Source organism: Ipomoea nil, unplaced genomic scaffold (genome assembly GCF_001879475.1).
Source record: "Ipomoea nil cultivar Tokyo-kokei standard unplaced genomic scaffold, Asagao_1.1 scaffold0519, whole genome shotgun sequence".
Classification (NCBI taxonomy): domain Eukaryota; kingdom Viridiplantae; phylum Streptophyta; class Magnoliopsida; order Solanales; family Convolvulaceae; genus Ipomoea; species Ipomoea nil.
Genome location: NW_017616947.1, coordinates 2,570,956 through 2,585,872, shown reverse-complemented (window position 1 = coordinate 2,585,872; position 14,917 = coordinate 2,570,956). Strand labels below are relative to the sequence as shown.

The 14,917-nt window shown below is 34.7% G+C and overlaps 1 protein-coding gene across 1 annotated transcript; it reads right to left on the bottom strand.

Annotated features, from left to right (window-relative positions):
- Positions 1-2,620: 2,620 nt before the first annotated feature.
- LOC109174126 (lysine-specific demethylase JMJ18-like) lies at positions 2,621-12,693 on the bottom strand. Its single transcript, XM_019323421.1, has 13 exons — positions 12,571-12,693; positions 12,263-12,341; positions 9,113-9,335; positions 8,496-8,567; positions 8,276-8,365; positions 7,685-8,179; positions 7,347-7,568; positions 7,014-7,175; positions 5,401-5,769; positions 4,404-5,274; positions 4,236-4,339; positions 3,931-4,128; positions 2,621-3,303 (listed from the first exon to the last, which is right to left on the bottom strand). The coding sequence occupies exons 3-13, from the start codon at positions 9,116-9,118 to the stop codon at positions 2,956-2,958; spliced, it is 2,937 nt and encodes a 978-aa protein (XP_019178966.1). The 5' UTR covers positions 9,119-9,335; positions 12,263-12,341; positions 12,571-12,693; the 3' UTR covers positions 2,621-2,955.
- Between the last annotated feature and the right edge of the window lie 2,224 nt (positions 12,694-14,917).

Below are 14,917 nucleotides of genomic sequence, written 5' to 3'. Positions count from 1 at the left end.
ATTGAATATATATATATATATATATATATATATATATATATATATATATATATATATATATATATATATATATATATATATTCTTACAAGATGTGACAATTATTTCTAATTGTGACTAAGGTTGTAATTTAGTTATAAATATAATAATTTAGAAATAATTTTTTAAAACAAAAGAAGAAATAATTAGATAATGAATGTATGTTGAATTTTTTTTTACAGGAATGATATTATTATTATTATTATTATTATTATTATTATTATTATTATTATTATTATTATTATTATTATTATTATTAGTATAAGTGATACGTACAGGATTAATATTTGTGATACGTGATAATTAAAAATAAAAGAATGGTTTTCATTATTTCTAATTAGATAATTAAATATATAATAATTAAGTAATAAATATGTTTTGGAAAGTAGATATATTTTGTTAATTATAAATAAAAGAGTTTCCTAAAAGAATACAAGTCTTAGATATTTTGCAAAAAAGGACCCGATTAACATTGATTTTATTCTTTAATGATGTGTCATCTCCTCATTCACCACCAGTGTATAGCATCTATACACTGGCGGTGTATCAAATATTAATCCTTAAACTATTCCTCCACAAATTGATGCAGTTCAATACTTTTTTAATTGAGAGGGATTACCATTGTACTTTTCATTTTCACAATCAAGTACTTTGAATGATCATTGCCCAAATATAAATGCTATTAACAAAAACCATAATTTACAATTTAAAATTTTGAAACTTGCAAGTCGTGTTTCTTTTGGTCCTAGTAATTTCCACACTTGAGATGATCTTTATAGATGATTTAGTCAATTTTGGATGGAAGATAACATGTACATGTTATGGTTTAGTGTATTCATAATGTAAGAATAGATTGTTAATAATTGAAAGAAATATTTGTAGTAATGAAAAATTATTAAATTGTCATCGACTATAACTCATGCTATAAATACTTTAACGTTTTTTCATTCAAAATAATGACATTCATCAAAATGACTAAATATGTCACCTTAGTGACTAATTAGGAGTGCTTTTTCAACACCATGTTAACTAGAGATAAAACTAATACTATTATTTTATAACTCAGAGATTAAAACTAAATTTAAAAAAAAAAACAAAAAATTACTGTATCTATAAATGTTTAGTTAAATTAAAGAAACATGAGAAAAAAATTCACGATTAACAGCCTTGTTTGGCAATTAGAGGTTAGCAGATTATGTTAGCGGTTAGCAAATAGCGAATTATATTAGCAGGTTTGACCAGTGAATTGCATTAGTGATTGGTAAAAAATGTTTGGTAAAATTAACTGTTTATGTTAGCGATTAACATGTAAAATGACTTAAATGGTATAATAATAATAATAATAATAATAATGATAATGATAATGATAATGATAATGATAATGATAATGATAATGATAATGATAATGATAATGATAATGATAATGATAATGATAATAATAATAATAATAATAATAATAATAATACTAATACTAATACTAATAACAATAATAATAACAATAATAATAATAATAATAATAATAATATTATTATTATTATTATTAATATTATTATTATTATTATTATTTAATAAAAGAAATTAAAAAAATAAAACATAAGGGGAGCTGACCAATTTTGCCAATGTAGGAAAAGTGGCATAGGAGCTTTGAGGAGGCTCCAAGTTAAACATAAAGCTTGTATATCCGTTGGTGGCCAAGCAGTGAGCCAGTCAAACTGGCTCTTGCATTCACAGAGACGAAACGACTCCACAGTAAACATTTTTTTTTTTTTTTGGGTAAAAATACAGGGGTGTTTTGGAAAAAAGAAAAACCTTTATTCAATACGCTAAGTGCAGACGCTGCAAATTGCAGCGTTTGCATTTTCAGCGGTTTGGAGCAAACCACTGAATAACCAAACACTTTCTTTAGCGTTTTGACAAAGGTCAAAACAATAAAGAGACGGATCTGTCAAAATTTTGGTTGATCTGCCATTTACTAAACATGTCCAATATTTTATCTCCTTTTCTTAAAATCAATTGATGATAAATAGGGACATTAACTAAACTCGGTCGACCCGAATGATGCCCAACAAAGTGAATGCCTATAATAATAATTATTATTATTTAATAAAAGAAATTATAAAGAAATTAAAAAAAAAAAAAAACATAAGGGGAGCTAACCGATTTTGCCAATGTAGGAAAAGTGGTATGAGAGCCTTGAGGAGGCTCCAAGTTAAACATAAAGCTTGTACATCCATTGATGGGCAAGCAGTGAGCCAGCCAAACTGACTCTTGCATTCACGGAGCCGAAATGACTCCATAGTAAATATTTTATTTTTTTAAATACAGGGGTGTTTTGGAGAAAAGAAAAATCTTTCTTCAAAACGCTAAGTGCAATTTGGAGTCCGTCAAAATCTTTAGCGTTTTGATAAAGGTCAAAACACTAAAGAGACGAATCCGTCAAAATTTTGGTTGATCTGCCATTTACCGAACATGTCCAGTATATATCTCCCCTTCTTAAAATCAATTGGTGATAAATAGGGACATTAACTAAACTCGGTCAACCCGAACAATGCCCAACAGAGTGAATGCCTATAATAAGTAATAACACTTCAAAAACTTGTTGAATCTCATAAGAATGAGGCCATCCATATTGCAGATTGAAACTATTGTACATAGTCAAACATGAAGAGAAGTAAAACACTGTAAAATTACTAAAAACAACAATTGATTGTTCTGCAACATGCAAAAGAAGACCTCAAAGCCTAACATTTTTCTTCTATATGATGCTATCTGCTTGAAACCTATGGCAGGAACTCTATATCTTTATGATGGGAGTTTCTTTCTTTTTTTTTTTTCTTTTTGCTTTTCTTTTTTTTTTTTTTTTTTTTTTAAATGGGATCTATAGCTGAAGATATGAACCTTAAGAACAAAAGAAATGATTAGTCCCTATGTTTTGTTTCACCTTTCTTCTGCATCTCATCCAGGACAGCAACTGCTGTTCTCCAGTCCGGGCTACTTGATCCGCTGCACAATACTCTATGCATCATCTCCAACTCTTGTGGATTTGCTTTACTGAAAAATCTATGCAGCGCAGTTTTCACGTTGTCATCAGATAAATGACTATTGCTACCTAGTATTCGTTTAGCGGCCAAATCGACTCCAGAATCTTGGCTTCTTTCCTCGACATTTGAGCTTGGTTTGACATCGTGCTGGCTAAATCCCGGAGGCTGCAGCTTCTGACTCCAGTACTCCATGCATTCATGGTCAGGATCAAGCGATTCAATCTCCTGCACATAAACAGAAATAAGAAAGATGGTTTAATGCAAAAATGGTGGATGGATCACAAAATCTCTAATCCATTCTGTAAAGAGTCCACATTGAGAAACATGAGAAAGAACATATGGGTTTATAAGATCATGAGTTAGACTAGCTAATTAATTGGATTCAATCTTCAGTGTGGTTTGGCCCATGTGCATTATAGCCCAGTTGAGTGACCTTGACCCAATCTTAGTTTATAAGATATATCAAAGTCTCTTATATCCACTTTGTGTTCACCCGATTGTCTACCTGTGGTATTGGTAGCGTCCAAGCTTTCATAAGCCCGCTTGTTCGGTCCACTTTGGTTTCGTTTCAGGGGTAAGGTCCAATACAATTTTATGTGGTCAACTGGTTAGATTCAAAATGGTCTAGTTGTCCACTTGAGGGAATTGTTAAGTATCCACATTGAAAAAACATATGAGTTTATAAAGTCATGGGTTAGACTAACGAACTGATTGGATTCTATTCCAAAGTACCACGTATAGAAGCAAAGCCTCAATCTGTCCTAGGTCTCAAACAGAGAGAAGCCACATGGGGAAACAAAAGTAGATAGTGTTGAATGGACAAACACGAAGCATATAAAAGAGACTTTTTACCTTAATGATATGCGGGGATAAGAACCCAAACATTTCAAGCCCGTTAATTCTATCTCCAGTTTGCAACGGGGGGAGTCCTTGCTTCCCTAAAACGGTTTGCCTCATTATTTCGTTGTTCAGTCTCTGCACCATCATTTCCCAGCATTTCTCAGCTGAAGAACATGTATAGCTTATAGTAGAACAGTGTTCTAAAGTCACCTGAAATGCATCTCAAAAAGTGAGGGATGGGCATAAACATTTCAATCAAGCCTGTACATAGATAAAAACTTGACAAAAGGGTTTTCGTTTTTTGGCCCGAGATTTACCTTAAATAGAGGTCCAAGAAGTCCACCGTCACAAACCTCAGATATATAACTGGTGTATTTCGTTGGATCAAAAACACTGAAAAACTTTACACGGCTTTGAAATCCTGTCAAAGTTTATAGTGTTAGAAAAGGTCGAAATCAGAATTAAATCTTTAAAAAATGGTGTACCTTTAGGGAATATGGTCCTCTTATCACACCATTGCTTTCTAACAGACCCGTAATTGATTGGCTCAACTTGAAAGCTTGAATTCTGAAGAGAAACGACCTTTGAACTGTCAACAACTCCTGTTTTCTGTTCTCCATTAAACGTAAAGCTTGGAAGCGATCTTGCAGAGAGATCGATTCCAAATAACTTCATTCCATTCTCGGAATCATGTGAGCTAGAGGCGTTTATATTGGCACCTAGGTTTCTGTTTTCCGGGAATAGTGAAAAATTATTTCCTTTCGGCCTTGTAGATTCTGAAACGTCAACCATCTCTAAATCAACGGAGTTGTTGGAGCTATTGGACATTTGTGGCGGACTGACTTCATTATCACTGGACAAACAGTTTTCGTTCAAATCAAATTCACGACCATTCCCAGAAGTATTCCCATCAGCTATGGCATGGATTTCAGCTTTAACCTCATTTGCCATGTCGCGAGGTGCACGTAAATTAGATGGCGGCTGGCCATCTGACCTCGCGAATTCCTCTCTAACATCCTTCCCCGCATCTCGAGCACCACAGAAATCCTTGGCAACCCACATTTTCATTGCATCGGAGTTTCCTTCCAATGCTTTAACCAGCGTTTTGAAGTCATCTAAGGTATAGCGGAGAACAACGAGTTTATTTTCTGGATTACACGAGCAAATAAGATTTGCATGTTCAAGGCATGCAAACTTTTCCGGGGAACAATTGCAACTAGCAGCAGATAGGTGCAAATCATAGAAGCACTCGAAACATTCTGTCTCGCTCTTCAAGTCAAAATCTCGGCCCATGTATTTAAGAGATAGAACAGGAGATAGCCGCTTTATCCTTTCCTCTTCCATTTGAACCCTTTTCTGTAAACGAGCAAAACCCAGAATTAAAAAAAGCATTTTTAAGATACAGTTTTTCACATGTATGCATAACCTTAAACGCATATGTAAGGATTGTTGTTTGCTTTAATGGATCAATTGGTTGTTTACCTTAATTGCTTTTGTCAATATTCCATCCTGCCCACAGACCATCTGCCACCTCAAGTTTCTTGGATTTTCTTTCTCAAGAAACGATAATTCCCATAGTGCCTGGGCGGCTTCTCTTGCTGCACCTATGAGCAACTTATCATGTGACAGTGAAGTTCTGCGACGTTGTTTACTATAGAGCTCGATTGCTACTTGTCCATGCTCTAACCAATCCACAGGGGCCACGTTTACAGCCTCCGCGCAATTGAACCCAGAGTTAAATCCAGAATGATAGGCTCTTGGGAATGTCAGAACAAACTCCCCAGAGTGCTGTACAGCATGGTAGACCGGTACTCCCTCCGACTTCAAGACTGAAGGAGACAACTGAGTAACCTTTAACAAAAATAAATAAACACAAATGAATTAACGCCTCCAAAGAGTTCAAAATTGTACACATTCCCAGGTAAGAAGATAAAAAAATGTCAATGGCAACTGACAAAACTTCTTTGATCAAAATAATCTCAATGCTGGGGTAGCCCCAGCCAAGATGACTAAGGATACAAACTTGTAACCACAAGGTCACGAGTTCGAATCCCAGCTCTCTTGGTTTGAGCCGGTCAATTCTGGGCAACCTAGGCTGGTTTACCTCCTTGAGGTCCTTTGCCGGCTAGGGTCACAAGGCGGGGTTTATCCAGTGCAAGCAGTCGGGTAGTGACTACTGGTTTCCCTCGCCACCCCAAAATAATCTCAATGCTGGGGTAGCCCCAGCCAAGATGACTAAGGATACAAACTTGTAACCACAAGGTCACGAGTTCGAATTCCAGTTCTCTTGGTATGAGCCGGTCAATTCTGAGCAACCTAGGCTGGTTTACCTCCTTGAGGTCCTTTACCGGCTAGGGTCACAAGGCGGGGTTTATCCAGTGCACGCAGTCGGGTAGTGACTGCTGGTTTCCCTCGCCACCCCAAAATAATCTCAATGCTGGGGTAGCCCCAGCCAAGATGACTAAGGATACAAACTTGTAACCACAAGGTCACGAGTTCGAATTCCAGTTCTCTTGGTATGAGCCGGTCAATTCTGAGCAACCTAGGCTGGTTTACCTCCTTGAGGTCCTTTGCCGGCTAGGGTCACAAGGCGGGGTTTATCCAGTGCACGCAGTCGGGTAGTGACTGCTGGTTTCCCTCGCCACCCCAAAATAATCTCAATGCTGGGGTAGCCCCAGCCAAGATGACTAAGGATACAAACTTGTAACCACAAGGTCACGAGTTCGAATCCCAATTCTCTTGGTTTGAGCCGGTCAATTCTGGGCAACCTAGGCTGGTTTACCTCCTTGAGGTCCTTTGCCGGCTAGGGTCACAAGGTGGGGTTTATCCAGTGCATGCCCTCGGATAGTGACTGCGGGTTTCCCTTGCCACCCCAAAATAATCTCAATGCTGCCTAGGTGAATAGTACTTGGATAGACTAGGACTCTAGAAGACTAGCTTGAAAGTGATTAGGGAGGGAGTTAAAATAGAAAACTGGGAATGATATTGCTAGAGCAAACCACAAAAGTTGAGGTGAGATATCCATAGTCATACCAGGTCCACATGATCTGCTACTTATCTCTAAACAAAACTAAAACTGGCTATTAATTACTTACTAGTTCATTAAGCAGGAAAGGTTGCTCCTCAAAGAGATCTGGCAAATGCTTCCTCATTGCATCCTCCAGTGCAGTAGCATGACTTCCGGGCACTCCATACCATATCTTCGGATCCCCCCAGTGTAAATAATTGAGTGAGTAGAGATGGTGGTCCTCGACATGCTTTCCAGATAATCAAGAATGGAAATATATTGTCAGCACAAGAAACAAAGCAAATGGTTTTGATGAAGTGGGAAAAAAAAAAAAAAAACGAATAAAGAACCACACAGAATCACAACGAAATAAATTGAAATTTTGAGTACAATAAGTGATGTAACCGAGAAAATTACATACCCAACAAAACGATGAGAAACACATTCCAACATAGAGCCATGGCACTACAACTCCCGAGATATCGCACTCTTCAAAGCACAGGACAGACCCTGGCAGGCGTGCGAAATTGTTCAAATTCCAACCTGAAGCTACATATTCATCTGATGAACTCTTAGTTGCAAACGATGAAGCCTTGAAGCCACTGCCAAATACTCCGCTTTCCAGATCAGCCCCATAGTACACCTAGTGTTTAGAATATGAGAACACCTATGATCTAATTAAACAAATGTGTGTGTGTGTGTGTGTGTGTGTGTGTGTGTGTATCAAAGGAATAAGAATATTGTTCGATGTTCTCGTACCTCAACTTCATCTGTTGACTTCTCAACAATGCGCCAGTACTCACCTTCAATATCTTCAATAGATGGCTTCCGTTCATTTTCCTGTCCAGACCTATCAGACATTCCTTCTTTTGCAATCTTTACCCCGAAATAACGTTCTTTAAACCCATCAGAGAATATCTGAAATTCCTTGAGCGTAAAGTCAGGTCCAGATTGAAACCCGAATTTCTCTTCACTGTCAGAAACATTTGATTCAGAGCCAGGACATCTCCGAACAGATCTCGCCTTGGATTGTCCCCTTCGTCTCCTCTTGCGCTGTCTTTTCTTTCTCATGGGCTCCCTATTCTGAAGCACATCAATTTGTTGGATTCGGGTAGAAAATTTGCATTCCCACACATTCTTCTCTTTGAGAGGGCAAGGTGGACTCCAAGATGAGGGCGGTATAATCCTACATATGCCATATGCCTCTGCTTTCGGGCGTATACTTGCAATATAGCCAATGGTATCTTGAAACTCCTGATCAATTACACCATAAAAGAGCATCTTATATCAACCAAACAGACAGAACATAATAATAAGTTAATAACGGAATTCTTCAACTGAGAATTTTACCTCAACCGTTGGATAGAATACAGGAGCTTCATCTAGGATTGGTCGACGTGCTTCAAGAGGATTCCATCTTGCTGATGGCTGCTCCAAGATCTGAAAAAAAGTGGGAAACGAATAAACCTAAATAGATTAGATAATTATTACGATGTCAAAGATTTACTGGAGGATATCAACGAACTCCAAGTTAAATGATATTGAGAACATCTTGCAGTTATTCTTGTACCTTTAGATTCGAAGGGCTGCCTGAACTTTCAAGATTGCTCCTGTTTTTTACAGCTTGTCTTGGAGGGCGTTCCTGTGAACAAATTGCAGAGTTAAGACCAGTTCACATGAAAGGATCGAGGCAATGCAAGGAATATCTTAGGAGAACAAGGTTAAGAAATATGAAGTGACATTTATGCAATTACGCTAAGAATTTGCTTTATGCAAGGAATTTCACCAAGATCTTCTTTATGTTGTGTTTTCTCTATGAGTATTATATATTAATAATCAACGAATCACTGTAAACTACACACTAGACCATGTAAATAAATGTAACTTGAGAAACATCGCTCCTTGCAGAGAATAAATACAAAATATATATTTTTCTTGATAAAAAATCCAACAAGTAACTGGAGATATAACAGAAAATAATCCAGATGTGGTTACTAAATCTGATAAATAGTAAACACCAAAATTTTTACTCAGTAGAGTCTTGTGCAGATCTCTTTCCTTTCACTATTTCTTTCCTTCATGAAAAATATGAGGTAAAACTCCATTTTTTTTTCAAATATACATAGCACAAATATGGATTCAGAAAGCATATAATGGAGAAAAAAATGCTTAAAACAAAGATCAAACCTTCATGCTCTTTAAACAGTTATGATTCCAGTCTGGAGCATATATAAACTCTCAGAATTTCACAAGTATAGTATTCTCTGTTCAATGACTGGGAGTGACCGACTGAGTGACAATGGATATTGAACGGAAATGCTTCTGTGCTCTGGTATTTAAGCTTGCTGAAGGGAAAAGCCTACGTGCGGCAGATTATGGAAATCTCGAGCATTCAATTCCAATCTGCAACCTACCAAAACCAGTAGATGTAACTGACAATCTGATGGGGAAAGGGCAGAAATAGACATTAATAATGCGATAAGGATAGACACTCTTCAAAAATCGCCTAAATCTACACAAATTGGCGCAAAGATGAAAAGGAATACGTGTCTATGTTCAGATAGTACATTTATGAAAATATTTCTATCAATGAATTAAGCTAATAATAACACGTGTATAATCAAATTCAAGTGCTTAACACCATCTATTCGAAACTTAACATATCTTAGAGATTTGAACCATATGCAAGAAGCCATTGTTAGTTTCTATTAGAAGTAACTAAATAATAATTTAATAGATCCTCTCTAAGTTATCAAATAATTTCATGCTTACCCTTACTTACCACCCATAGATCTATCAATCTCCAATCCATTGAGCTCCTCTTTATCAAGGGCTCTTTTTTGATTTTTTATTTTTTACATTCAGGGGATAATGAAAGACTAAGATAACATATTAATTAAATCTCGAGTAGGTGACTTGAATGGTATTTGCGTAAAGTCTAGCTGTCTAGGTAAAATGCTTTCCGGGGGGTTTCAAAAAGATAGAGGCCATATGAAAGGTGATCATGGTGCGTCACCCTTTTGTTAGCATAAGGGTTCACTTTCCCGTCGATATGCTTAATTTGTAACTCTTTTCAGCCATTATTAAGCTACTTTTCCGTCACCATTATTTGAACTAAACCACCGTGTGGTTAATTGTTATCCATTACTCCCAAATCTAAACCTGACCCAAGTTTCAATCAAATTTAACAGAAATGCATTTCAACTACCATTATATAGCATAAAGTTACGCAAAGTGTTAGTTAAATATACATTTCCCAAACTAAGTCCAAGTACACGAAACTGTCTAATTTTGTTTGAACTCAGAAATAATAACCATTATACTAATAACAACAACAAAACAAGAATAAGAACAATAACAACAATAATAACAAAAATATGCACAAAACTAATATAACCCCACCCCCCTCATTTCGCCCCAGGTCCTCCACTCTAGAATATGAATTTGAAAATAATTGAATCATTTACATATTGTCCTCTAATTTAGTGTCGTGGGCTGCTGCATTCATAGAGAGTTTGCATATATACAAATAAGAAAGAAGGAGCAATTGAGAGCCAGAGAACGGGGAGAAAAAGGCATATCTTCCGTCATGAAATAAAAGATTTAAAAGAGGAAATAAAGCAAAGCAGTAGAATAGCAGGTGGAAAGGGGGCAGTGTAGACGTGTAGTGCTGACTAGGATGTTTGGAGGTCAATTTTGTCTAACAAAATTTTACTTAAGGCAGTCGCTCCATTACTTGGAAAAAATTAAAAATCTAATTGCAAAGGTGAAGAAATTGGTATCTCTAGGAGGAAGTATGTTAACCACATTTTGTGCAGGAAGAAAGTAGATAATTTGAAGCCTTTTAGTCTGTTGTGGAAACCTATTGATTTAATTGGTCTTGCGAGGGGAGAAATGTTTGGAGAGGTAATAAGAAAAAACAAGAGCGGAATAAACTTTTATCCTATTGGATTTGAGAAGAAAATAAACTAGGAGGACGGAATTGAGATGCTTGGACAAACTACAGAGCGAGGTTCAAATCAAATCCGTGTGCAGATTGCAGCCCGATATGTCTAGTGCTGAAAAATAAGAACAATAACAAAAGCATTGTTCTTCTGTGATTTTATTTGGAATACCAATATTGAAAATTAAGAGAGGAAGGATGGGTTTATAAAGCTACGGGTTTAACTAGCTAATTAGTTGGATTCAACATTTTAGTTTTAATTCGACCCAGATGCATTATGGCCCAACTCGTTCATTGCCATGGCCCCTTGTTCATTTTCTAGTTGCGTCCGGCCCATTCTAACAAAAAAGATGCAGCGTGATGGTTTCCAGTTCAAAACACCATTCTAGATGCCTCTGGCCCATTTTGTAGTTAAGTTTATAAGCCCGCTGGCCTAACTGTCATTCTGAAAAAGAAAAAGAAGACATAACACAAATTTCTTTCTATAAGCGAAAGAACACAACCACAGGTCTAGAGAGACATTTCGATCTCCGATTTGGGATCCCACACCAGAAAAGCCTCCCATTGAGCTGGCTTACATGCTCACCATGTCAGCATCTTCGGGTTAGTTATGTATGGAGTTTTTTCACGTTCTTTCTGACATAAAAATTCTCCTAATGGGAGTCACCCACAAGGTCAAGAATAAAACGGAACCAAGCAAAAAGAAAGATCACCACATTGAGTGAACTGAACATTTCTGCATCCCTACCTTTCCCTTCACAAAAGTTACTCCTAGAGGGGCAAAAGAAAACTATCTTTCTGATCAAATACCCCAAGAAATCCAAGTTACAACTAAAATCTTAGCACACCAAAATTCTAAGGTCATATCAGGCCGTCTGTCCATCCTTTGATACCTAAGGTCATTGCATTCCACAACCCAGAACTTCAACAGATTCTCTGTGGGTGCTTTTTAATGCTTATAAGTTAGATTTATAGATTAAATAATCAACTTTTTGCATGTTTAACAAAGATTATGGATTACAGATTGTAGACCACTTTTTGGCTTATTCAAGCCCATAATCCTAAGTACCCAAAGTGGTTTCTGGATTATTCATGATCCTTAATCATACACCATGATCACAAAAAAAAAAAAAAAAAACCCTTAACCTTTCAGGGAGTTTAAGATTGACTGAAACATCAACTGATATAATTACAGTAGAATTCGGCTAAAGCCCTTAACACATCCAGCAACAATGGCATTTACAGAGAAGATCAGAGCAACTCTTCTCTTGGGAAGTAGACACATATTTACTGAACATAAACAAAAAGGCTACAGCAATGAAACAAAACAAAAATCAAAAACTAATTAAACAAATAAAACTTGATATAGAGAAAAGGAATTCAAGAAAGCTAACCTCTAAGATCTCAAGAGAATGCTGCACCCACCAGAGAAATAGTGTATGGCTACTAGGTATAATATTATCCCTTCTCCCCCTGTAAAGAGAACCCTTTTACTCACTTGCCCAATTTAACTCGCCAAAAGGAACAATTCTTTAAAAGCATTAAAACCCCAATATTTTCTGGAAATAATATCTTTAAAAAGAATAAAAAAAAACCTTTTATTTTTAATGCAAAATTTCACACCCAAAATACATACAATCTCCAAACGAAAGAACCCAAAAATGGAAAGAACCCAAAAAAATCTGAACCCTTTAACTTTTACCTTTGAAACTAGTCGTCTTTACTGGAAACAGAGGAAAAAAAAATCAAACGGTTTTATAAAATTAGAATCTTGAAAACCAGGTTAATTTCTTGAGTTTAATTACAAAAAAAAAAAAAAAAAAAAAAAAGAATTTAGAGACAGTTGTGAGCATAAAGAAGACAAAAGTGATAGTTCGTTAAATTCTAATCATTTTGATTTTCTTATATTTGATGTAGACATCCAAGTACGAGAATGGCAGAAAAGTGAAGAAAATAATTTACCTAAAAAAATATAATAATAAAGGAAAGAACCGTGGTTAAAACCCACGGTGGAGCCGAGGATGTCGTGTTCTGATCTCCCCAATGTAATATTTTCAGAAATATAATATAAAATATAGCAATACTAATTCTAATAGGAGTACTAAGATAATATAGCAATACTAATTCAAATAGGAGTACTAATATAATATAGCAACACTAATTCTAATAGGATTACTATAATAGTGACTTGGAGGGAATAAATCAATAAATGCAAATCATTTGGAATCATTCCTCCGAAAAGGTTGAACCCCAACCTTAAGGGTTCCCACAAGCCGGCCCAACAGAGCATTGAGAAATCATTTAGAATCATGATCCATGCAACTGTATATATTAAATTATTAAATAATGTACATTCAATACATAGATAAAGTACTTTTAGTATATTAAAAATGTACATTGTATTTAAGAAAAGTACATTATTTGAGTATTGAAAGTATATATTATTTTATATAATGCACATACACTATACGAATAATGTACTTTTAGTATATTAAAAATGTATTTTTTTTGTTGTGGATCATAGTCCGCACAATAATTTGCTGAATAAATGGCCTCAACAATGTTTTGCATGTAAATTTAAATTTCAACTCAAATAAAATAAAATTTGATGTATTTTTTTTTGAATGCTACTGACTCTATTACAATGTACTTTTTGTTTATACATACTTTCTCAATCTCTTATTTGAGAAGCCACAGCTATGTCGCTTGGCCACGAGGCCTTTGCCAAAATTTGATGTATTTATTTATACATCTAATGTTAAAGATCACTTTATTATATAAGTACAATAAAAGAATATTGATAATTAATTACTACGAAATAACTCTTTTTTAGATTGCAGTATAAGTACAAGATTTGAATTTACAATAAAAAAAAAAAAGTTGACCTCAAGATTCTTGCTAATTAAGTATTCAAATATGCAAATACATCGATTTTCAGTAATAAAAGGTTACCATATATGTGATATGTCATGTTCTTTTCAATGTAATCATGCATTTACCAGAAATTTATCATGAAAAAAAAGGTTAAATTAATCCTTAATTGGCATAGAGTTCAAGTTTTTGTTTTAATAATGTGAATAATGTCTAACTATAAGCGTAATTAAATAAATTATGTTTATATAAGTAAATGCGAATATAAAAGATAGAAGATGGTGACAAGTAAAAGAATATGATAATGAATATAATTATAGTAATGAATAACTATGTAAGTAGATAGCATTCAAAAAAACTATGTAAGTAGATAATGGTGAAAATGTGGTATAATGATATATAACCAAACAGATGACAGATGACTTTACTTTCTATTTACAAAATATATTTTAAAATTTTTTTCAATTTTTTAAAAGACTAGAAAATGTTTTCCGTTTTCAAAATATAAAACTGTACTAGTAAATCTGTTTTTTTTTTTTTTTTTCTATTCTCTAATTTTCTAATTTTTTAAAAAATAAAAAAAAATATTTAGTTAGTAAACGGGTTAAAATGTCAATTTAAAAAGATAAGAAAATAAATATATATATATGAAAGAAATATGTGAGTGCAATTGATATGACATGGTGCAACATGTCTTGCCTAAATTTAAGAGTGGAATTTGAACAATCCAAATTAAATTCGAAATTCGAATTAGATTTTAAATTTAGAGTATCTGAGTTATCAATTGAAATATTTTGAAGGACAATGCTAAATACTTTTATATTTACCACCACAAAATAGTCTCCTTTATGTGGCAAGTTTTAATAAGTGTGTACATACATACATACATACATACATGGATAAATGACTAAAATGTGTAGAAGGCCATGAGAAATTCCCAAAATGTGTGCTGACTTTTTTTTTGACAGAAATATGTAAAACTCTTTTACCAGTTACGTTTTTGAAGCTGTCCCAGCTGTATTTTTTTTTTCGTTAATTACTTAAAACGCAATTGCGAGTTGCGTTTTTCGTATTGTATACGAAAAACGCAACTCCCAAATGCGTTTTCATGTGACGTATTGAATACGTTTAAACGCATTTGGGAGATGCGTTTTACGTATAATCCTATAAAATACGTA

Coding starts and splice junctions, on each gene's coding strand:
- LOC109174126 (XM_019323421.1), bottom strand. Junction 8,180..8,275: donor TATTCTATCCAACGGTTGAG/GTAAAATTCTCA, acceptor GTAATTGATCAG/GAGTTTCAAGATACCATTGG. Junction 4,340..4,403: donor GAGGACCATATTCCCTAAAG/GTACACCATTTT, acceptor AAACTTTGACAG/GATTTCAAAGCCGTGTAAAG.